Consider the following 21,167-nt stretch of genomic DNA (forward strand, 5'->3'; position numbering starts at 1 on the left):
TCATGATTGAATATTATTGTAAAATCTCTGCTCTAGGAATTACTTTGGGGAAGTTCTGTGGCCTGTGCTATGCAGGAGGTCAGACTAGATGATCACAGTGGTCCCTACTGGTCTTGGAATCTATGAATCCTGTTCGAAACATTAGTTAACACTTCCTCCCAGGTGAGAGAAAAAAAATATTAGAGAGAATGACAATGGTGATTAATAAAATAAGCGTGAGAGATGAATCAGGAGAACTGCACTAGAAGAACACAGCACCAGGAACTAAATCTGGGAGAGAAAAATAATGTGAAAGGCAAAGGGTTAGAAATGTAAAGCTCATTTGCAAGGAAGCTACTTGTGCAATGTGACTAATATATGCTGGCTAACAAACATATATCATATTAATATCTATTATCCACGCGCATATATATATATATATAAAGTATGCATTAAGCACTAATAGTAAGCCCAAATATTGCAACAGTAATATAATCTAAACTGGCCTATACCATAACCCTGTACAATTATGCTCTGTATCCCATAACTACTACTTGCATTTGCTGAAGTAAGCATTTGGTATAAGTAGTTAAGAAACATCAAAAATTAAGATAAGTTTGTTGTATGTCTTAGTACAAGTTAGCAAAGTACCCTCACGGACCAGTACCTTGAATGCTAGTATCCAAAGCAAAGATAAGGAAGGAACAGGACAAGAAACTAGGGAACTGGGACAAAAAAGAAATAGATAAGTTCATGGAGTATAGGTCTATCAATGGCTATTAGGCAAGATGGGCAGGGATGGAACTGACAGGTTAGATTTTAGTGACATGTAAAGAGACATACAACTTGTAAACTCATCATATAAATAATACCAGCTAAAATGTGTAATTTGGGGAGCACACCACTAGCATAAGGTGAATGTAACATCACTGCATGGCATGGCTTCTCGGAGACTGTACTGTGCAGAACCTTTTCCCTGTATCATATTAATAAATCCAACTGACATTGGGTATTTGGCCTTGACTATATTTAATAACAAATCAAAGTGTGGTCAAACAGTTGATTATACAATTTATCACATGAGAGTTTGACTGTAAACCACAGAAATGCTTGATTTTACAAAAATTACCCACCTTTCCATTCAGAACTATGTTCTGGCTTCCGCAGAGCACTGACTGTCTGCTGACTTTGTTGCCAGATGCCTGAGGGAAACCAAGAGACAGAGAGACGATCAGTGACAGAAATACAGCCTTGTGATACAAACGTCTTGTTATATCTGTGGATTGTGTGGGGTCCTTTATAATAATGAACCTTCATTATAGAATTTTATAACACACAGTTTGAAAACAGAATGCTTTCACGTTGCCTCCAGGACTCCTGGATGTTAGTCCTTAGGCAAGATCCAATGTAGTATCAGCTGAATAGTCAACTGTCCTCCATTGAATCTCTTGTTCTGACTCTCTTCTGGCAGTAAATCTTCCATTGGGACTCTGCTCCAAGACTGTAATATTGTAATTTAAAGAATACAAAGAAGAAGTGACAGATGTGCTAGGCCATAACACTTGTCATACTCCTCTCTCCTAATGCCCCCGATTTGGTGGCCTGCAAGTAGGAAAAACAAAAACTCTACTAAGACGAAAAAGAGACTTTTAAAATCTCAGATAAGTCCTTCCTTTGGGCCTCCCAGTGCAGCCTGCTCTTCTGGAGTGGGAGCTCCCACAGGCAAGGGTTGCCCAGATGCCCTGTACACCAAAACCTGCGTGCACCTAGAACAGACGCAGAGACCAGGACCCGCATCCTCCTGTCCGCTTTGCAATCCTCCCACACCGATCTGTCAAGACCAGCCTTGGACTGGATGCTCTTTAGGGTAGGAGCCATGTCTCCTGTGGGAGTTCTGGGAAATAAAGCAAACTAAGCATTCACGGAATAAGAGGGAAGGTTCTCTCATGGATGAGTAACTGGTTGAATGATAGGAAAAAGGGGCAGGAATAAATGATCAGTTTTCACAATGGAGATAGGCAAATGGCAGGGGCCGCCCAAGAAGCTATACTGAGACCTGTGCTGTCAACATATTCATAAATAATGGGAAAAAGGGGATGAACAGTGAGGTGGCAAAATTTGGAAATATTAAGTTACTCAAGATAGTTAAGTGCAAAGCTGATTGCAAAGAGTTACAAAGGGATCTCAAAAAACTGAGTGACTTGGCAACCAAATGGCAGATGAAATTCCTGTTGATAAATGCAAAGTAATGCACACTGGAAACAATAATGGATTCTAAATTAGGTGTTACCACTCATGAAAGAGATCTTGGGAGTTGTCATGGATAGTTCTCTGTAAACATTTGCTCAACGTGAAGCAGCAGTCACAAAAGCGAACAGAACGTTAGGAATCATTAGAAAAGGGACAACTAATAAAACAGAAAATATCATAATGCCCCTACATAAATCCATGGTGCGCTCACATCTTGACTACTGCCTGCAGGTCTGGTCTCCCCTATCTCAGAAAGGGGGAGAAAGAAAGAGTGCGTGTGTCTATAGGAATTGGAAAAGGTACAGAAAAGGACAACAGAAATTCCGAGAGGCATAGAACAGGTTCCATACAAGGAGAGATTAAAATGAGTGGGACTGTTCAGCTTCAAAATAGACAACTGGGGAGGAGATGCTAGAGAGGTGGAGACAGTGAACAGACAAGTGTTATTTACCCCTTCACATAATACAAGAATGAGGGGTCACCCGCTGAAATGAAAAGGCAGGTTTAAAAACAAACAAAAAGGACTTCTTCACGCAACGCACAGTCAACCTGTGGACTTGTTAACAGGGGTTGTTGCAGAGGCCAAAGGTATAACTAGGTTAAAAACAGGTCAGTTCACAGAGAATAGGTCCATCAACGGCTATTAGCTACTGGACACAACCCTGTGCTCGGGGTGTCCCTAAACCTCCAACTGCCAGAAGCTGGGGCTGTAGGGCAGGGATGGATCACTTGATAATCGCCCTGTTCCTTCCCTCGGGCCAGGGGCAGAGGCTTCACTGTCGGAGTCGGGCTCCGGGGCCCCGGTCTGCCCCCCCCCGACTGCTCACGGCGCGCCGTCCCTGGGCGCTGTATCAAACGCTGCCGCCCCCAGCACCTGCTGGCAAACGGCCAGCGGCTCGAGCGGCTCGAGCAGACCCCCCCGGCTGGGGCGCAGGGGAAGGAGCCGGCTCCTCGCCGGCCGGCTCCAGGGCCGCGCCCCGGAGAGGGCGGCTGGGGGCCCGGCTGGGGCCCGGCGCTGCCCCGGCTCCGCCCGCTGCTCGCCCGCCCGCGGGGCGCCGCACCGTCTCGATGTACTCGGACTTGTTATACAGCATCTCGCTCAGCTCCATGGCGCCGCCGCTTCCGGCCTCCCAGCTTCCGCTTCCGCCTCCTCCCCGCAATGACCCCCCCAGCCAATCCCCGCTCGGCCCCCGTACCGCCGCTTCCGGCCTCCCCGCGAGCACAGCCCATCTTCGCCCGGCTTGCCGGTGGCGTCACATCCGCCCAAACCGGACTGGCCAATCTCTTCTCAGAATCTGCGCCGCCCCTTCCACGCCGACCAACCCGAGCTCGGCTGCCTGCTGTCGTCACTCCCCACCGGCGCGCGCTCAGCTTCCCCCGGGCATGCTGTCGCGCGGCCAGGGCTGAGGCGCTTCGGGAGCTGCTGAGGCGGGCGGGCGGCCGGGGGAGCGAGCGGAGACGGGCCGGGCCCGGCCGGGGGAGGGGCGGCCTCGGGGGCCCGGCGGGGGTCCGTGCTCCGGGGCCCGTTTGCTCCCCGCAGTCGGGGCCTGGCGGGACGCGCCTGGGCTCTGCGGGGGCCCGGCCCGGGCTGAGGGGCCCCGCTGGCCGCGCTGGTTCCTAGGAGCCCTTCGCTCCCGCCCGCGTCGCGAGGACCGGCCTCGGCACGGCCCTGGGCAGCCCCGGCTCCCGCCCAGGACGGCGCGCCCGGCCTGGGGCGCTCGGTGCCCCGCTGCCCTGGGCTGCCGCGGGCTGCGTCCTGCGAGGCCCGGCGGTGCGCGCCATGGAGGGCCCCGCCGTGGGAAAGGCGCTGGGCTGGCAGGAGAAGGAGAAGGTGCAGGCGCTGCTCTGGCTGCGGTGGTTTCTGTGGCGGGGCCTGTGAGCAGGAACGCGCCGCCCAGGCTGTGTGATTAGGTTGTGGGCACCCCGAGGGGCCGTGCAGACGGACGGGAGGACGCTGTCCCCCACCCCCGGGAGAACTAGATAAAAAAGAGCTAGCTAAGTTCATGGAGGCTCGGTCCATCAATGGCTATCGGCCGGGAAGGTGTCCCTAGCCTCTGTTTGCCAGGGGCTGGGAATGGGCGACGGGAGGGATCACTGGATGACTCCCTGTTCTGTTCATTCCCTCTGGGGCACCTGGCCCTGGCCACTGTCGGCAGACAGGATACTGGGCTGGATGGACCTTTGGTCTGACCCAGTCTGGCTGTTCTTATGACCTTATGGTGTATGGACGGATCCCACTTGCCTCACTCACCTGGGCAGACCCATTGACTTAAAGGGGAGCATCGTTTGGCCCAAAGTCACAGATAGCATGGTACAAATATGGATGGTGCCCAGACTGTTAAAACTGTAATTCCTGTAAATAGATATTAGATTTTCAGGCAAATATAAAAATTTCTCTAAGCTGAAGTTGTTGTTAATAACGATCAGTAATTATGTAAGAGAGTCTTGCTAATTTTTCAGAAAACACATGATTCCAGGATATTTACATTTAAAGAGGAATAAAATATCCAATTATTAGAAAGCATGAAACTGCATTTAAGGGCCTACAGAAATCTCTGTGGTTCTGCCCAAAGAACATCTGAAAAGAGATCATTTGATGCTCCAAAAAGTGTACAGACAATTATCCAGGAAATACTGTATCATTCTAAAACTATTTGACATGGTTGAAACTGGGGGCAATTGTCCCACACTGTTCCTCAAAGGTACACAAGCCTATAACTCTAAGAATACTGACTACTGTACCATATTTACAGATGTTTACTGCCTAAGTGCTCAGTTAACAGATGAGGGTAATGAGGTAAAGGATCATTCAGCTTTAGAGAAACGTATAAATAAAACTAATACACTTTAAAAAACATTTCCTGTGTCCCTAGTACTAACTATACATGTTACTTGTAAGAGAGACATTTTGATGAGCTCTTTAGTAAATCTTAAGCATGCTGTATGTATATTTTCCTGTGGAGTCAAGGAACTAGAGTGTGTGACTTCAGATTTGTACATATAGGGCAGATAGATTCCATGCCATCTTACTTCCCTGTAAGCTACCTAACTTTGGTTCCAGACCTTGAGGTCCATAGCCCCAAATATGTTAGGTAGGTGTCTGTGATAAGTCTCATAATATGACAACTCTTATGTTTGGCTCCCACTATATTGTTGGAGTCCAATTAGCCCATCAACACAAATAGGCTAATTTAGTCAGATCGCTTCTCAGTTTTTAGAGTCAATGTAGATGTGTGTTATTGGAGAAGAGGATTGCCTTTTGGTTTTACTGTGGGCTGCATTAAGGTTATTTATTTGACCTAATTTGTGCATTTTTGTATATTCTAATGATTGATCAAGTGTAACTCTGATTCCCCAGACTTTCTCCCACTTGTGGTGGTGTGAGAAAACTACGCTATTAAGGGTTTTTTCCCCCCACAAGTGATTCATAATCACTATTTCCTACTTTAGCTCCTGGTTACAATTTTTTTCTGTATGACTTTCCTTAATATTAAAATTGATTCTATAAAAATGCCAGAGATGCTTTCATAGAGAGACAAGGTGAGGAAGGTAATATCTTTTATTGGACCAACTTCTGTTGATGAAAGAGAGAAGCTTACACAGAGCTCACCCACCTTGAGATATTACCTCACCCTCCTTGTGTCTCGTATGCTGGGATCGACAAGGCTACAACACTGCATGCAACCGTGAGATGCTTTGATATCCATTACAGGTTTCTAAAGGGTATGTGGATTATTCTGGACATCTGTGAACTACTAATGTGGTAGTTTTCATTGAATGGAGCAAAGCACAACAGAATTATCATAGAATCGTAGGACTGGAAGGGACCTTGAAAGGTCTTCTAGTCCAGCTCCGGGCTCTCATGGCAGGACTAAATATTATCTAGACCATCCCTGGCAGATGTTTGTCTAACCTGCTCTTAAAAATCTCCAGTGATGGAGATTCCATAACCTCCCTGGGCAGTTTATTCCAGTGCTTAACCACCCTGACAGGAAGTTTTTCCTAACGTCCAAACTAAACCTCCTTTGCTGCAATTTAAGCCCATTGGCAATTTAAGCCCATTATGGCTTAACATGGGAAAATATTTATGTGCAATTTAGCCTGGGCTAAGGACTTCCTAAGGTGCACATGATGTGGCAGTTCTAATATGAGCCTTAGGATGCTTGCAAGTACAAGTGACAGTTTCAGAGGCTGCCATTCTGGCTGGTTCAGAGTTTGAAAACTCTGGAGCCCAAGCTTTTGTATTGTGTTGGCATTGGGACTAAGCAGGTCCCCCCCTTTAATAATGAAGAAACCTTCCGTCCTTCTCAAAGAGGCCAGCTCAACAAATCAAATGTGGCACTTCTAGCTCAAGCTGGTTTTGAGCTGTGAAGGGGCAAAACAGTGTTAGGAAATATTTCAGAAAGTTGGCCCACCTCATTATTGGATCTCCTTTATCTTGTGAAAACCTCAGTCAGTCCTCCTGAAGCTTCCCAGGAAACTTCTACCTTTCCATTGGATCTTGCAGGGCAATTTTCAGATGGATTTGTTAATTCTGGTAAAGTTGAACAACTGGACATGTAAAAAAAAGCCTTATAATGTACAGTTCAGATCTCCATTGTGAGTTACTACAGTTTCTCTACAGTACACAATAGCTTATTGCTGAAATACCTCACAGAAGCTGTCGCTTGTAAAGGGGTATTTTAATAGAGAAGGATGCCCTTTGGCACTCAGAGTGGGAGAGAGTTCCAAGTTGAAGGTGTGGGATGGAGAAAGACCTGAAGGCAAGAAGAGACAAAGGTTTCAGATGGGATGGGGTGTTGAGGAAGAAGGTGTACAGGCAGAAATGGCATTCTACAGGGCCTTGTAGTTGAGGATAAAAAGATAGGGCTTGGTAGGGGAGGCAAGAGGAGGCTAGTAGAGGGATTTGAAGATGATCTGACATGGTCAGAGTAGTGAATAAGAAGATTGGGACAGAGGCCTGAGAACTAAGCACTGGTCTTGAGCAATGAAGCCTTAATATTTCTCAGGAAGCTTGAGTGTATGGGTATCAATATTCTAGGTTTAAAATGTCACTACACAATTCCAGGCCTTGGTTTGGTTTTTACTTACTGTTGGCATCGTGTAATGTCTGTGATGTGTCATCTTTGTTTTCTAGCTGAAAGAAAAGTTAGCCTTCCTGAAAAGAGAATACAGCAAAACATTCAACAGGTTACAGGTAGGTAAGCACCATTGTTTTAACCCTGAATTATTAGGTTTGCCTGGCTCTTGTGTTTCTGAATGATAAATTTGGTGAAAGGTGCTGAGATTTTGGGAGATGAAGTTTATTCTTTAAAAAAAAAACAAAAAAAAAGTGCAGACAATGAAATGCTGAGTCATTGATTTGTTGTTGTTTTAACAGCGTGCGCAAAGAGCTGAGAGGGTTAAAAATTATGTTAAGAAAACGGTTGCAGAACAAAATCAATTGCTTAGGCAAGAGGAAACTGAGAATAATACCACAGGTAACAGTTCAAAATATAACTTCTTGAGACATTATTTCTTTCTTTAACCTCTAGGCCTTATGAATAGAGCTGTGTGATCCCACACTACAGTTCAGTATAGTATAGAAGAAGTATAATATAGTATCGTATGTGCTGCATGTCAAGACTGAGGTGCCAACTCTGATTTACCACCTACTTCTGCCTATGCACCACAGTCCTGACCTATGGCGCAAGCTGATATTACAGTCCTAGGGTGCTTCCGAGCTCTGCTAACACTCGTGAAAATTCTGACTTGAATTGTCCCTTTTATTCAATTGTTGCCTTACCCCTGGGCACGTGTATATGTCGCCATGACAATACTCCTAAATCATGACCCACACTATCATCCCTTGTTACAGTCCTACCCCCATTTGCCAGTGCTTCCTGAGCCTGGTGTTACCACCTCTGTTCTAGTATTGGCCAGAGTCTTCCATTTGTGCTGGTAAGTTTGTGCTTGCCTGATAGTGATAAGGATGAAACTATTCATCTCAGTTCCTTTTCAAGCACAAGAAAGGTCTTCAGAGATGAAAGACCAGTAGGTTAACACATTGTACCACCTAGTTTCTGGAAGCATCATTTCTTATTAAGCATGTATCCATTTGGTGTATGCTTAGTAAACTGAGCATCATATGGTGTGTCATGTTATATTTCAGCCAAGAAAATAAAACAGTCAGTGGAATAATTTTTGCAGAATCCTTAGTTTGCCATTTTTGTTAAAATTGTCTCTGGTTCTGCTTTGTTGCCTCCTATCTTAGTGGGACTCTTCTGGGGGAATGCTCTTCACAAATTGCATTTGTCTCCACAGAACTGATGGATAAACAGTCTCCCAATGATGACGATAAATCTGGAATATATATGTTACAGACCAATACCTGTTCTGACTCAGGCACTGAGAAAAAAATGTCTGTCACATTTAAACTTGAGCCTGAATTCTTCAACAATGAAGTTAACTTGCAGGAAAGTTCATTGGCAGAAAGCACAAATAGTGACCAAGAAAATATCCTCTCTGGCCTCATGAGATCTGTTACTGAGGAGAACCAAAGCCAACTGTCAAGGAGTAGAATGACTTTGGTCTCAGAGGGGAGAGAATCAGCTTGTGAAGTGCCACCAATCAGTGTTGGTGAAACGTTGGAAAATCAAATGGGAAGTACAGAGGAGCCTGGGTCACCAGTATTCAAGGGAAGGAACACCATCTCAAACACCAAGAATAAAATCCAAAAGGCCCCCAAGCTGGTCATTGTGAGGGAAGAAAAAGGTTTAACTCCTCAAGATCCACAGGTAGGAGATTTTCAGGAAATGCCTGAAGAAAATGTATTTCTGAGTGTCCCCAAACCACTTTCATGCATGTCGATGGGTGGCAGTAACATTCAGCAGCCTGTGTCTCCATGTGCTGAGGACATCTGTGATAGCTATGAGCCATTGCCCCAGTGTTTAGTGGGTGATATGCCTGTTTCACTTCAAAACATCGAGAATACAGGAAAAGAACTTGCCTGTATAGAAAACCAGATGGATCAGGAAGAGTTGTGTAGGGCCTTTGATTTAACTGCAGATAATCAACCATCCCTGGCAGGCAGAAGCAACCCTAGCACTAGTGAAAGCAGACCCCATAAAGAAAGAAACCACAATGAGACCAAGAGCTCAAGTCCTCTGAACACTGACTCTCTTCTGGATAATGTTGAAGAACCTTTGAGGAATCAAGAGGCTCAGACTGAAGCAGGGTCTCCTGTCCTAGAGAAGACTCCTCCTGCAGCAGAAAGCGCACTGAGCTCTTGCACAATGATTGAGGGACTCCTCTTTCCTGTAGAATATTATGTTAGGACAACTCGGCGTATGTCTAATTGCCAGAGGAAAGTAGACCTGGAGGCTGTCATTCTCAGCCAGTTGGGCAGGAGCAGGAAAGGGCTGCGAAGTAAACATAAACAGATAAATTCAAATTCAGATCAGCTCTACCAAGAAACCGCCAGAAGTGATTTGCAGGCAGGGGGCACTCCGTTCCCTTTTCTAGGTGGAGAGAGTGACCCAGTGAGTTCAAATAGTTCTCAGAAATCTCTCCCTCCATCAGATGAGAGCTGCACTTCCAGTGGCTCTCTTTCTCAGAAGACTGTTATTAGTATGAAACAAGCTAAGGGAAAATCCTGGAGGAGAGGAAGGGGCAGATGGGGTTCTACCTGCAGACCTGCACTGAATGGGTCACAAGCACATCCTCAGACTTCAGATCTTACAGTGCTAAAGGAAAACAGTCATCTCTTGTCAAATGGTTCTCAACCTGGAAAGGAAAACTGTGAGGGTGACCCTGAGAGGTCACCTATAGGCAAAACAAGGGTGCTTGTCCCTGCAGCTGGTGAGGCTACAGAAACAGAAATGACAGACATTACGTGGCCAACTGAGGCTGATCTTCCTGATGTAAGCCAAACATTCAGCAAATGCCATCAGCCTCCATTAGAACATATTCAAAATCCACTCCAAGGAAATAATTTCTTAAATCCATGGGATGAAGCTTTCTCCAGCCCCACGCAAGATCTGGAAGCTAATGTAAATGTGAGTCAGGCTGGTAAACAGCCAGTGGGGCACATTAGGAATCAGTGTGTTCAGAAAGCCTGCCGGGCTGAGCAGCTGCCAACAGTTAAAGAATCTCTACTTCAGCATGATCTCCCAAGTTCCTCCGTGAAGCGTAAAGTGAGGCAAGGATCTAAAGGTACCTGACTGAATTGTTGTGCAGAAAAATCAGAGAGTTCCCTAAAGCTAGGACTTAAGTATTGCGGAGAGGGAAAGACCATACAGGGCTAGTACCCTTGCTCCTGTATGTCCTTAGCCCAGCATGGGTTCTTTTTTTCTTAAACTCACCTTCCTGCTTTTTTGCTACCTAGATGTCCCGTCTTCTTGCTGGCTGAGGTGCCTTTTTCTAAAGTACCTTTTTGTGGTTGATCCTCCTGCAGATATGACCTCTCTTGTTTTCCATATTTTAGAGTCAGAAAAATTGAGGGGAGAGTTTCCAGCAAATAAACACCTCAAAAGCTCAATTTCTGGGCCTTCTATGATCCTTAAACTTCTCCTCCCATGCTTGGCCTTCGTTCCTCACTGTTGTGAAACAGATAAGAATCAATGGCTGGGGAACTATGTGGAAAATACTTGGGCCAGGAGCAAGGTGTGCATGAGTCGCATGCTTACAATACTCAGGGCATGCGTGCAAGGATGGGATTTGCACAGACGTGCCCTTCTCTTAGTCTTTTAGAACACCAGTCACCATAGTATCCAAGCATCAGCAGTGCTTAAGTGCTTTACAAAGTGCTTGGCACTGTCCAAGGCACAGATAAAGATAGCCCTTGCCCCTAGGAGATTACAATCAAAAGTCTGGAAACAAAAATCATTGAGGGGAGGGAGCATTTTTCACCAAATAGCTAGCAGTGCAGTCAATTCTAGCGGCCTCTGCTGGTGAAGTTTAGCTAGAGTGTGAAAGCAGAGTGACTTTACCCAAGAAGTACAGTAATTGCCCCAAAATGTGTTTCTGAGAAAATCTTAAGTTCTGTTGTGAAATAGACAGAGGCTTTGTTTTAATACGTTAAATGAGAGAAGAGAATTGCATGTTTGCTGGGTATGTGTGCAACAATATGACGGTCTCTCTTCTAAGTTCTCAATTCTGTACTATCATGCTTTCCTATTTCTAGGTAAAAGAGGGCGCAGTCAACAGATGGACTTGGAAGGTCCAACTCCTCTAAGCCATCTTGGTCTGGATCCTATGGCCTTCGATCCTCCCTTTCACTTCCAGAATGAGATGCTCAGTGTCAAGTGGCTGCCCTCTAAGCTGGACATCAAAGACTTTCATTTACCCGATGAGGAGTTTGGTCTCCTTAAATTTGAGAAACTACAATCCTGCACAGTGAAACAGCTGGAGCCCTTTGTTCCTTCAGGGTCTGAACACTGGCTCCAGAGTGCTGGAGACACTGTGGCTTTAGGGGACATGAGACTTAAACAAGTGAATACAGAAGGGAAGAGTCTAGAAAATAGCTTTATTTCTCCTTCAAAGACTATGTCACCTAAACTGCCTCACTTAGAAGGGCAGTTGCACAAGAAGGGGCTTTCTCCAAGCGAATTGCTGCTAACTCCGGCAAGTTCTGTCTCAGCTGGTGCAATCAACCAGCTGGAATCACAGATTCCTACATCTGCTTTCCCTGTCCTGGGTGCAACCCCAGCTGTCCTGTCACTGGTACACAATGAGGCCTTACCTGACACACTTTCTGTACTTCCTTTGCAAGTGAAAACAAATCTCTTCAAAGAACCAGCCAGTCATGTCATGGATGGGAGAGAGTGTAATAACTCCACAGGTACATTGCACTCAGATAGCTGCAGAACAGGATCTGACTGTAGGTCTGATGAAGCTGTCCCCCTCAAAGAGTATCAGCAACCAGGGAGCGGTTCCAAGGAGTGCTGCGGTGCAGAGGTAAAAGCAGAGACTCCCTGGCAGGGAACACCAGGGCAGTGGTTCTATCTACGAGCCATCTTTCCCAAAATCTGTTCAGGTTCAGGGACAAGGCCTTCCTGCGTGCTAGCTCTGTGTGCAGCCAGAGGCAGTGGTTTCCCTTAGCTGCCTGTTTGTAAATGTTTGAGTTTGTCCAGGCCGTCCCAGCCTTGTAGCAGAGCAAATCCTTCAAAATCCCCCTTGCTTAAACTTGAACAGTGGGCTTTGCTGCTTATTATGGGAGGTAAATTCTAACCATTCCAGTGAGCAGAATGTTTCTTGGGCACCTGGTCAAAGCCGATCTGCCTTAGGAAAGGCTCTTGGCTGGAACTCTGTAAGGACAGCAACAGAGAACAAAATAGTCAATGTAATAGATGGGAGTGGAGAAAGGAAGGAGTAACTACACCCAGAGTGGTGATCGACAAAACACGGTTACGCTTTGCATGGGTGCTGTTTGTGAAAGGCTGGGGTTGGTTGTGGGAGATTTGGAGGTGGGTATAAAGAAAATTCAGAGAGGGAGATAATCTCTTGTTTTCCAAAATGTGCTAGTACAAAAGTGATGTTCTTAAAGCTGCTGTCCAGCAATCTGCCGTCGAGTGAGTGCGCTCTTTTGCGCATGCACTGGTACATGCGGAGCATTATTTGTTGAATTTATATTTAATCAGTACATGCTTTTTGTTTGTACAGAACAAACTGACAGCAGAAGAGTTGGCCGTGGTGCTGAGTGACAGCCTGAGAGCCAGGAGCTTGCAACTGGCCTCAAAGCTAAAGGTTGGGGAATAATATTTTGAGTTACATCCACAAATGGAGTTTTTAAATAAAAAGTATATATTTATTTACAGAGACTTTTAAAATATGTTTATATGAAGTCTAAATAAAAGCACAATAAAATGAATATAAACAACGCAAAACAAAATAGACCAGTAAAAAAACAAAATAGACTCTGCCCATAATCAGTCAGTCCCCTCTTCGTCTTTCACAAAAAGCAACTAGAGATCTTGAGTCAAACTCCAGTGCATCTAGGGTGACCAGATAGCAAGTGTAAAAAATCGGGACACAGGGTGGAGGGTAATAGGTGCCGATATAAGAAAAAGCCCCCCAAGTCGGGACTGTCCCTATAAAATCGGGACATCTGGTCACCCTAAGTGCATCTGTGTATAACTGAAGAGCAAACACACACAAAAATCCCAAACAGTGAAGTGTCTCAACAACTGCAAATGTATCAACCGACAGAACGCAGACACTGCTGTTCAGCCTCAGGGAAAATGGTTGCCTGATTCTTGCTTCTCTACTGCTTCCCCAAGCGTTACAGACTGTGGCTGGCAGCAGTGCTTCATTGTTCTCCTGTCCTTCCCCCTCCATCTCTGAAAGTTATTTAGAGTTGCTCCTTACTGGGTCAATGCTGTTAGGTCTAGAGCATGCTGACATTCACGCCTGCTTGGAGCTGAACTTGGCGTTCGATGCATCTGTGTGCCACAACTGAAGCAAACATGGCTTGGGGTTGTTTGCCCAGCTGAGCCATCAGATCTCCCTCCCACATGGTCTCTCCTCACTGTCCACCTTACCTTTTATGTCTTGTCGGGAGTAGAGAACAGTTGGTGGGCAGGGCAGTGACAGCTGTGGTGAAGTCCACTGAACTCTAAAGCTCCAATGGAACTTGCAGAAGTTGGGTCATCTCTAGGCCTGGGAACCAAACCCTGCACAGCCAACCAAAAATAATAAAGTTGGGTCCAAATGTTTCTTAACAAGGACGAAGAAAAATGTTTAAAATTCTGTTTAAAATTAAACCTTGGCTACAGTGGTCCTAAGTGATCTGTGTTACCTGTAGCCTCTCCCCTCCCACCTGTGAAAAGGAGGCAAATAGCAGCACTAAGAACAAGGAGGTGCTGTGCAAGCTTCATCACACAGCTTGTCTACTGTGCCTCAGTCCTGATGCCCCTTGTGTTTCAGGTCTTAGATCCACCTTTGCAGACTCTCTGCTGTGTACAAATGGCAGGTGGTTTTGTGCCGTGGGTGGATGGGTAGATATCCATTACTTCTATGACAAAACCACTAAACTCGTTTTCCTTATGGCCTAACTAGCATTGGGAGTCAGGACTCCAAAGTCAAAATTTAAGGCACTAACCCCCAACTCCAAACCTCCATCACACTAGCTCTCTGGAAGTGATTTCATGCAAGAGTCAACCTGAATCTCCTGGCTGAATATCCGTAGTTGCTGGAATAACTTCAACAGTGTTTTGTTTTGAGCAGAACCCCTCAAGTTCTTGTGCTGTGGACGTCAGCACCGTCTGGTGGGAATCAGCTGGCTTCACAGAGCTGTGTATCGTAACTGCTTGTGAGACTTTCATTTCCCTGTGGAAACCTCTGGCTTCCAGCCAGTGGAGAAAGGTGTATACCTGGCACCTTACAGAGGTAGAGTACACAGAAGTTTCTTCTTCACTGTGGGGCAGTTTTCTAGTAGTATTGGGCCACTTCCCAAGACACACACAACCTGTAGACTCACAAGGGGGAATGTACATTTTCTTACACATAGTGGGCCAGATCCTTAGCTAGCACATGTTGGTGTAGCGTCATTGAGGTCAGCTAAGCAACTGGATTTGCACCAGCTAAGAATGTGGCACAGTATTTTTGAACAATTCAATTTCACATTAAATTTTAGTTCTTTACAATTATATAGATCTCCGCATACTGGATATTGATTGTACAGCAGCATGACTTCTTGGTGTCCTCTTCATGTCCTTAAACTCCTCAACTTCTTTTGACGTCTCCTCTTATCTTCCCAAAGGTCATTACCTCTTTGTTTAGGTTAAGGACAAAGTTGATGATTGTTGATTCTTTGCTGCATCTATTTCTTTTGAAGACTGAGAAAATAAATCATGGTCCTGCAAACAATGCAGTCTTTCCTTGATAATGGGGAGAAAGTCAATCTGAGAAGGACCTTATGGGTGTCCCTAACTAAATCCCTGTCCTTTGCCTTCACAGATTCCAGTAATACAAATTGTTCCCTTGCCAGATGTCTCTAATCTTGTATGCGTTGCCTTGGGAGATCTGGAGATTGGAGAAATAAGGTGAGTGTTTCTGGCTGTGTGTTTTTATTGCATACTGAACATTTCCAACCTGATTTCTCTAGCTTGACTGCAGATAATTTTGTGTTACTTGACCTCTTCTATTGCCCAGAGGCTGAAGTAGTCTCTTGCTAATATGTCAGTTTTAAATGATCTTGCACATATCAAAGCTTTTTTGAAAATATCTGAGTAAAGGCAAAAAATCAACTATCTACAAGGATTCTCTTACTCCTCATTTCCTCCCATTGGTGTAGGTGTGACCGTTTTGAAACACAGTAATTTCTGTGTGCTACAGAAGGCCAGATTTGGGTTCCATTTCCTTCGCCTTCATTATGATGTAGATTTCTGTTCTGATTTGATTTAGGCTCTTGCTTTGTTCTTCTGAAGACGGCTCCTTAAAGCAATCACTAGTGAAAACTGGGAACATAAAAGCTGTTCTTGGTCTGACAAACAGGAGGCTGGTCAGTAGTAGTGGGACACTTCAAGACCAGCAAATCGAGATAATCTCCGTTTCAGAGGCAGGAAGGTAAGCAGCTGATATTTGTGGTGTTTTCAGTACAGGGATGGGAGAGCCCTCAGGAGATGTCACAAAGGCCGGGCAGTGGTATCTGTGGAGCCGAGGGGATCGTATGCTGTCCTTTCTGGAGTATTGCTGTGTGTGAACCATTCTCCTGTGTACTGAATTCTGAGAGTTTTTTCCCATCAACTGTTTATGTTCATGTGCTCCCTAGAAGCAATGAGAGGCAGACTTTGATGCCCCCAGAAGAAACCATTCTGGCTTTTGCTGAGGTAGAAGGGATTAGAGATGCTTTGGTTGGCACCACTGCAGTGAACAGCCTTGTTGTTTGGTAAGTGGTCCTCTGAGATTACACTCTATCACCAGGGCCTTTGGGGAGGGACTGTTGCTTGTGGGATGATACAGTGGGAGGGGAGGGGATGTATAGTGATTTTGGCTGTAACAGCTAGTTACAGATCCTATGTGGTGGCGTTTGCTGCTGGTTTGTCCTTAAGTTGTTAATTATTTTAAAATCCATTGTCAGGGGGCCCTAGAGCGTGGAACAGAACTTTTTTTCTGATATGTTTTTATAAATCTAGATAAACATATAGCTAACGAGCTGTGCTGCCATCCCAGCGCTGCTCACGGCAAGTGTATGTTGCATCCCTTTCCCTCATCCGTTGTCTACCACCTTTTTGGAGTGGTCATTTGTTTGGACGGTGCCTTGCTCACTTGTGCTACTGCAGTCTAAATAATAAATACAAATAACAAGAGGATTATACAACAGTCAAATGATCTGTTTCCATTTTCTGCAGGAACTTGAAAACTGGCCAGATTCTGAAAAAGATGCACGTTGGTTATTCCTACCCTGCCTCAATCTGCCATCGCGCCTATTCTGACTCTGTATGTATGTGAAATGGTGTCGTTCTATTTGTGCCGTGCGTGCCTGTGGCTGGGGTTCAAAGGTGTAGTTGTCTAAAAGAGGCTCCTGGATTTCAGGACTTGTTGTGTTCAGGTCCACTAAGAAAATTGAAGGGAAATCGAGTTAGTTTGTTGGGAACAAGTTGAATCACTTTTCTCAATTTCTTGCCCTTTTCACAGCTATATTAGTAAGCAGAAGAGTAACGCCACAGTAGATTCAAAAACAGCTGCCAAAACATTCTGTGTGTGTGTGTTTCAGAACTATCTTTGACTGGTGTGATTGCACAGTTAATCCTTCCCGATTTACTAATGGCTAGCTCCGGCCACAGTGATGGCCCAGCATCATCCTTGTAATTCTAAAATTATTTAATAATTACATGCACCCCAAACACTCAGAACTTGATCTAAACACACACATTTGTGTACGAAGTCTTGGTTCTAATTCTGATGGATCTTCCCATTCATTAGCACCTCTGCCATGATTCCTGAATGCTTTGCCCACTTGCATTCTTAGGATTCTGGACAGGCGTTTATATCAGTGAACATATAATCCTGTGGGTGTGTAAATTTAGTTCTCATCAGTGTGTGGATTAATAGCACTGGCTTTAGCCAGACGAGAAGGGGACTCTTCAAGATCTCTCCCCCAGTGCACTCAGTCCTGACGTTCAGCCTGGCCTTGCCTTAAGCAAAAGCTCCCAGTCATGTCTAATTGTGCAGTAGTTTTGTTATGTGAATAAATGACTAGCTTGAGACCAACAAACTCATTTTCGGTGTGAGTTAATCCTGATTTGAGGTTAGCTATTCTGATCTGAAAAAGAAGTGCATCGATTCATTGTCATTCCACTGCACCAAATAAATCCTAATCAACCAGCCTCCCAGCAGCTCCTGCATTTGTTTGTATTTAATTTGATAAATACCAGGAGTGGTAAGTTCTTACTGCTTACAGCATCAGCTGACATGGGGTTCTGATTACAGGAGAGAATTTACCAATGACTGGGGAAAAAAGAGCTTGTTGTTGTTTTTCTCTTAACATTCACTCTAGTGAGGTATTTTTCCTTTGTAAATCAGGGCCTCCTGTTTGTTGTTTTAAGTCACCCACATGCCAAAGAGAATGAGTCCTGTGGAAACCCTGCATTCCGGATGAGAGTGTTCAATCCCAAAACAGCCAGAAGCACTGGGGTAATGTTCTTCTCCCTCCCCCCTGGACACAGTGGAAGGCAAGTACCTCAGGAATAATCCACATTTATTTCTTAGACTATTTTTTTAAGCAGAGACCTGGAATTGTTCAATGATAAAAGGAGTCCGTGGGGGAGCCAAAAAGCTTGTAAGCTGTGAGGGGCCGTTTGTCCTCTAGCTGATGATAGTGTGGTTCTGCTAAGTCGCTTTAACCTTTGTATATACAGGAGATCACAGTGAGGGTGTTGCCCATTTCCTGCCTGCTTCCTGCACATGTCTGGGAGCTAACCTCTGAGCTCCCTGCGTCCTGGCGCACCAGGGAGCTCTTTATAAGAAAGCCCTGTGTTCAAGCCAGGGAATTGCTCCTTTGCAGACTTCACACTTTGTTTACTTTCACAAAATGTTTGTGGGAGGAGAGATTCTGTAACTGCAGCTGTAATTTCTGAATCCACAGGCAAAACCTCTGGGAAAAATTAGGCAATTTAACACTGTAAATGCTTAAAACTGTTTGAGGGTCTTATCTCTAGATGTAAGTACATTTATTTAGTATTAGATTGCCATTTGTAGCTAGGTGACCTGCTCTCTTTCCAAGATCTTAAATCTGGAGAGTAAGACGTTGTCTCCAATCCTCCAAACAGTTATGTGCATAAGAAAAATTACACAGACTTGTAAGTGTTCACAGATTGAGGCTTTAGACTATGATAATGCTTAACAATTGTCTCCTACCTCTCCTGGTCAAATGCAATGAAGACAACTTAAAACTTCTGTATATTTTAGTTTCCTACAATTGGCTTACGCTCTAATAGGTTTCTTTCTCCTTAAGAGGCTTTTCCATGTGGAAGACTTTTATTTCTTTTTCACTCAGCAAATCTGAAATAAAACCTTTAAAATATTGTGTATTGACATTTTATATGAAGAAACTCTGCAGAGTACTAATGGTTCTGTGCATGGTGTTAGGTACCTGGAAGGCGAAGTGAAGGGTGTCTCTGCAGCAGCTGTGCTAACATCTGGAACAATCGCAGTGTGGGACTTATTTTTAGGCCAGTGTACTGCTCTGCTTCCACCAAATGCTGATGGGAATTGGTCTTTGGTCAGATGGTCAGTCACAGATTCCTGTCTCCTGGCTGGACAGAAAGACGGAAGCGTGTATGTGTACCATTATTCACAAGCCAAAGCAGTAGGAAAGTAAATGGGTAATATGATGGATTCTCAAAGCTAACAGGAGAGTTTGCACTGGTAATCTAAAGTAAATTGAGCTGAATAGAATTTTGTGTTGAAGAAAGATTCCTCAGTGTCATCTGTTCACTTTCCCACAAGTAAACTGCGTATTTTTCACTTTGTCAGGTTCACAAGATCTGTGAGATGATGCTGGCTGACTTTGAATGTGTCTTGTCTTGTTCACTAGATCTGTGAAGCCAGTGGCACTGTGTGTAACAGTGATGGGCTAGATCTACCTGTTTGCATTCAGGGTTTGTACATTTCATTGTGAAAAGCATTTTCAGTGGATTATGTAGATGTAAGATGCTATTAAACTTTATTTTTGTAAACTCTGCCATGCTTCTAGCTGAAGTGATTTTTGTGTCACTAATTTCATTAGTAAAAAAATTTATTTCCGTAATTGTGGACAGTGATATATTCAGTGATCTAAACATAGCTAGCGCTAGGTCATTCCGCATTGATGAGAACAGCAGTAGAGAACCTCCGCCATCCAGCCATAGTCCAATCCTGCCCAGTCAAGCCACTGTGAAAAAACACCTCCATCCTGCTGCCTTCAGGTGTAGGAGTAGTCTTTTGCTTCTCACGCATTGGATTCAGCTGCAGCTCAGATTTTGGTGATGGCTTTCTCACTATTTCTAGCAACTGTTTGGTATCTGTAGGACATTGGTTGGTGCCTAAGTGCAGTCTCCATTGGGCAGGTGTCCACATCACAACTAATCAGCCCTCTTGTGGTAATTCAGAGACCCTTCCCTCCCAGGTGTCACAATTCCTCAATTAACTGCACCTCTGACCCCCTCATAGCCTCCTTGTGGGCACCTCACTTAGGTCTCAGGCCTATAACTATCACCATTCTCAGGTTGGAATTTTGTGATTCACTCCCTCCAGATCCTGGCATCTTAGACTGCAGACTTCTGTGATTCACTGATCCTCTCAGCAGGTCTGAGTTCAACTCAGCTCCTGCAGTCAATGACAAGCTTATTCAGTGACCAGCCAGCCTTTCATAAGAACATAAGAATGGCCATACTGGGTCAGACCAAAGGTTCATCCAGCCCAGTATCCTGTCTACCGACAGTGGCCAATACCAGGTGCCCCAGAGAGAGTGAACCTAACAGGTAATGATCTAGTGATCTCTCTCCTGCCATCCATCTCCACCCTCTGACAAACAGAGGCTAGGGACACCATTCCTTACCCATCCTGGTTAATAGCCATTAATGGACTTAACCTCCATGAATTTATCCCGTTCTCTTTTAAACCCTGTTATAGTCCTAGCCTTCACAACCTCCTCAGGCAAGGAGTTGACTGTGCGCTGAGTGAAGAAGAACTTCCTTTTATTTGTTTTAAACCTGCTGCCCATTAATTGCATTTGGTGGCCCCTAGTTCTTATATTATGGGAACAAGTAAATAACTTTTCCTTATTCACTTTCTCCACACCACTCATGATTTTATAGACCTCTATCATATCCCCCCCTTAGTCTCCTCTTTTCCAAGCTGAAAAGTCCTAGCCTCTTTAATCTCTCCTCATATGGGACCCGTTCCAAACCCCTAATCATTTTAGTTGCCCTTTTCTGAACGTTTTCTAATGCCAGTATATCTTTTTTTGAGATGAGGGGAACACATCTGTACGCAGTGTTCAAGATGTGGGCGTACTATGGATTTATATAAGGGCAATAAGATATTCTCCGTCTTATTCTCTATCCCTTTTTTAATGATTCTTAACATCCCATTTGCTTTTTTGACTGCTGCTGCACACTGCGTGGACGTCTTCAGAGAGCTATCCACGATGACTCCAAGATCTTTCTCCTGATTAGTTGTAGCTAAATTAGCCCCCATCATATTGTATGTATAGCTGGGGTTATTTTTTCTAATGTGCATTACTTTACATTTATCCACATTAAATTTCATTTGCCATTTTGTTGCCCAGTCACTTAGTTTTGTGAGATCTTTCTGAAGTTCTTCACAGTCTGCTTTGGTCTTAACTATCTTGAGCTGTTTAGTATCATCTGCAAATTTTGCCACCTCACTGTTTACCCCTTTCTCCAGATCATTTAGCAAAGCAAAATGCATAAAGCAAAGTACTATTTATTCAGAACAAAAGCATTTCAGAGGAA

General features: G+C 44.6%; 2 protein-coding genes across 11 annotated transcripts in view; one reads left to right on the top strand and one right to left on the bottom strand.

Annotated features, from left to right (window-relative positions):
• DCTN5 (dynactin subunit 5) overlaps window positions 1–3,429 on the bottom strand; it is a 15,325-nt gene extending 11,896 nt beyond the window's left edge. For all 3 annotated transcript variants that reach the window (XR_005227064.2, XR_006284149.1, XM_037910766.2), the window contains exons 1-2: window positions 3,291–3,429; window positions 1,113–1,181 (exon numbers count right to left, since the gene is read on the bottom strand). Coding sequence is in view for 1 of the 3 variants with exons in the window: in XM_037910766.2 (XP_037766694.1) it covers window positions 1,113–1,181; window positions 3,291–3,338 (117 nt within the window). In the remaining 2 variants the exon portion in view is untranslated. The remainder of the gene's footprint in view (window positions 1–1,112; window positions 1,182–3,290) is intronic.
• A 267-nt stretch (window positions 3,430–3,696) lies between these two features.
• On the top strand, window positions 3,697–19,393 carry PALB2 (partner and localizer of BRCA2). Of its 8 annotated transcripts, none has more exons than XM_043523394.1 (13): window positions 3,697–4,060; window positions 7,367–7,426; window positions 7,610–7,709; window positions 8,533–10,422; window positions 11,393–12,165; window positions 12,871–12,954; window positions 14,434–14,595; window positions 15,166–15,251; window positions 15,613–15,774; window positions 15,983–16,096; window positions 16,560–16,647; window positions 17,734–17,882; window positions 19,186–19,393. In XM_043523394.1, the coding sequence occupies exons 1-13, from the start codon at window positions 4,010–4,012 to the stop codon at window positions 19,205–19,207; spliced, it is 3,741 nt and encodes a 1,246-aa protein (XP_043379329.1). In that variant the 5' UTR covers window positions 3,697–4,009; the 3' UTR covers window positions 19,208–19,393. The 8 variants fall into 8 exon arrangements, with proteins under 8 accessions (XP_043379329.1, XP_037766581.1, XP_037766578.1 ...); XM_037910653.2 differs by having other exon boundaries at window positions 3,699–4,060; window positions 15,980–16,096; XM_037910650.2 differs by having other exon boundaries at window positions 3,700–4,060; window positions 18,799–19,393.
• Window positions 19,394–21,167: the final 1,774 nt, after the last annotated feature.

Source organism: Chelonia mydas, chromosome 10 (assembly GCF_015237465.2).
Source record: "Chelonia mydas isolate rCheMyd1 chromosome 10, rCheMyd1.pri.v2, whole genome shotgun sequence".
Lineage (NCBI taxonomy): Eukaryota > Metazoa > Chordata > Testudines > Cheloniidae > Chelonia > Chelonia mydas.

What these genes read in the sequence shown, in the direction of transcription:
- PALB2 (XM_027821041.3), top strand. Translation starts at nt 4,010, where the DNA reads ATGGAGGGCCCCGCCGTGGGAAAGGCGCTGGGCTGGCAGGAGAAGGAG. An exon ending in GCTGGCAGGAGAAGGAGAAG is followed by an intron (nt 4,061 to 7,366) that starts GTGCAGGCGCTG and finishes TTTGTTTTCTAG; the next exon opens with CTGAAAGAAAAGTTAGCCTT. An exon ending in CCCCCTGGACACAGTGGAAG is followed by an intron (nt 17,883 to 18,798) that starts GCAAGTACCTCA and finishes GCATGGTGTTAG; the next exon opens with GTACCTGGAAGGCGAAGTGA.